Source organism: Alexandromys fortis, unplaced genomic scaffold (genome assembly GCF_014885135.2).
Source record: "Alexandromys fortis isolate MF-2015 unplaced genomic scaffold, M_Fortis_MF-2015_v1.1 scaffold_70, whole genome shotgun sequence".
Classification (NCBI taxonomy): Eukaryota; Metazoa; Chordata; class Mammalia; order Rodentia; family Cricetidae; genus Alexandromys; species Alexandromys fortis.
Window position 1 is genome coordinate 8,335,397 of NW_026067955.1, and position 2,847 is coordinate 8,338,243.

Sequence of the window (2,847 nt, forward strand, 5' to 3'; positions counted from 1 at the left end):
TTTTTTTTTTTTTTTTTAAGATTTTTCGAGACAGGGTTTCTCTGTAGTTTTGGAGCCTGTCCTGGAACTAGCTCTTGTAGACCAGGCTGGCCTCAAACTCAAAAAGATCCTTCTGCTTCTGCCTTCTGCAGGGATAAAAGGTGTGCACCACCACTGCCCAGCATACTTAGAATTCTTGAAAGAAAGGCATTTAATATTCATGTTAATATAGATTATATATTTTCAAAATGGCTTTTAGATAAGTACATGTGCTAAACTGGAACTTACTAGATTTTTATGGTAGATCTTACTGACACCAGTGGCAGTAGATACAAACTACTAATAATTCCAGCCTGGAAATTATAAGATTAACGTAGCTGGGCAGTGGTGGTGCATGCCTTTAATCTCAGCATTTGGTAGGCAGAGGCAGGCGGATCTCTGTGAGTTCGAGGCCAGCCTGGTCTACAAGAGCTAGTTCCGGGACAGGCTCCAAAGCTACAGAGAATCCTGTCTCTAAAAACCAAAATTAAAAATTAAAATAAAATTAATGCAAATTATTGTTTCTAGTTAAACTACATATAAAATGGTGTCTTGAAACCAAGATTGACTGTCTTTCTATTTTGTGAACATTAGAAATCAGTGAGTGAAGGAAGCAGTAAGAAATCAGGTTCTGGGAATTCTGGGAAAGGAGGAAACCAGCTTCGCTGTCCTAAATGTGGCGACTTGTGCACCCATGTGGAGACCTTTGTGTGTAAGTATTTGAGTTTTCTTTTCCCTTTTTCTGTAAGTTATTGGATGTATAGGAATTAGAAGCCAGAATTATTTTTGCTGTGAGCTTTAGTGATTCAGTGAATGTCTTAAAACACTAGAAATCCCCAGAATAGTTAGGACTTTGTACCATAAGAGATAAAGTATTTGTTGCTTAATTTGCTTCAAAGTGTTTATTTCAAATTTTAGTTTTGTGAGTTTTCTTGTGTGTATCCACTGAGTTTTAGGAAAACCAAAACTTATTTATATTATATTGTTACATTCTTCAAATACGTACTAATTTTCTTCTGTAGGTACTGATGTACCAGAACAGATAACACCTCAATTTTAGGAAATGTTTGATTACGAATGATTCAGACACTAAAAGAAGAAATCAGTCATCCTACTGATAGTGCCCTGAACTATAAGAGCAATGTGCATTACATCACATGACTCATTGCCTACGTGCTGTAGAGCTAATCACAGTCGAGGGAAAATTACACTGCCTCATATTTCAGTGTGTGTCCTATGTGTCACTGTCAAAGGTTTCTTCCCTTGTTTTTCTTTCCCCTTCCTTCATTCTTTTTCTTCTTCCTTCCCTTTCCTCCTGTCTGTCTCCTTTCCTTCTTCCCTGTGTTTTGAGACCATCTTGCTGTGTAACCACTTGAACACCATTTCATCCTACTAACTATAGGATTATAATCATGCCTCATTGTACATTTTAACTCTAATATCAATGCTTTAGTTGCATTTTCATATTTAATATTAATTCAGTACCATGTGAAAGTACTACACATGGCATATTTTTACAGTTTTGGGAAGACTTTTATGTTGAGATAGTCTCTACGTAGCTCTGATTGTCCTAGAACTCACTCTATAGACCAGGCTGGCCTCGAACTCAAAGAGTTCCACCTGCTTCTGCCTCCTGATGCTAGGATTTAAGGTGTGTGCCACCACACCCTGTTTCTAATAAATATTTATTAAGTAGCTCTGTTGCACAGTTTGTATATAAAAGATATTCTTCATGGCTTTAACTGGTAAAAAGAGAATCAATCTGAATGAAATTTAATTTGGATCAGAATCTAAAGTGGAAGATGTAGAACTGAATAATGAAGTTTCCTAGACTAATTTGACATGATACAATAAAATTCTAGAGTCAGAGAATTGCTGTCCTTTGCTTTGTCAGATCACTGCCCTTATGACTCATTGTATGATTCTTATTTGCATTTTACTGATGACCTATAGTGTCTAGTATTTTCCTAGGTTTTTGGCCATTTGTGGGTGTTCTTTGGTTAGATGAATGACTATCTGAAGACTTCATTTTTAAATGAGATTGTTTCTGTTGTTAAAGGGCTCTGTACTAGACCCATGGCCAGATGCTTGCTTCACAGTTTCTTTTAAACATAGTATAATGCAGGGCGGTGGTGGCGCACGACTTTAATCCTAGGCTTGGGAGACAGAGGCAGGCGGATTTCTGTGAGTTCGAGGCCAGCCTGGTCTACAAGAGCTAGTTCCAGGGCAGGCTCCAAAGCTACAGAGAACCCTGTCTTGAAAACAAACAAACAAAAAACAACCAAACAAACAAACAAACATAGCCCAGTAAACAAACATTTACAGGAAAAGGACAAACAGTAAATATTTCAGGGCTTGTGGGCCATGTGGCCTCTGTTGCAGCTATTGTACTCTGTATCTGTGTCAGGTCTTGTTTCTGTGACAAAGTACTAACAGAACAACTTAAAAAGAGGAAGGGTTTCTTTTGGCTCATGGTTTCAGAACATTCAGTCCTTGTTACTTGGCTCATTGTACTTGGACAAGAATACTATGGAAATGGGAACATGTGAAAAGAACAATTCATTTTATGGCCCACCAGAAACAGAAGAAGAGAATGCCAGCAGTCTACTGACTTTCTCCCTTCCCACTTCCTTAAATTTTTTTCATTACACTCATTTATTTGTTTGTTGTGTGTGCACGTGTGTGGTCACACACAGAAGAAAGATTAAGTTTGAAGGGGTTGGTTTTCTCTTTTCACCTTTATGTGGGTCCCAGGGATCAAACTCAGGTCATCAATCTTGACAGTTGGACTTTTACCAACTCTGAGTCACATCACTGGTCCATCCCCAT

General features: G+C 38.0%; 1 protein-coding gene across 2 annotated transcripts in view; it reads left to right on the forward strand.

Annotated features, from left to right (window-relative positions):
• Clpx (caseinolytic mitochondrial matrix peptidase chaperone subunit X) overlaps positions 1–2,847 on the forward strand; it is a 40,823-nt gene that overhangs the window by 11,561 nt on the left and 26,415 nt on the right. For both annotated transcript variants that reach the window (XM_050151940.1, XM_050151938.1), the window contains exon 3: positions 613–730. In XM_050151940.1, coding sequence (XP_050007897.1) covers positions 613–730 — 118 coding nt within the window. The remainder of the gene's footprint in view (positions 1–612; positions 731–2,847) is intronic.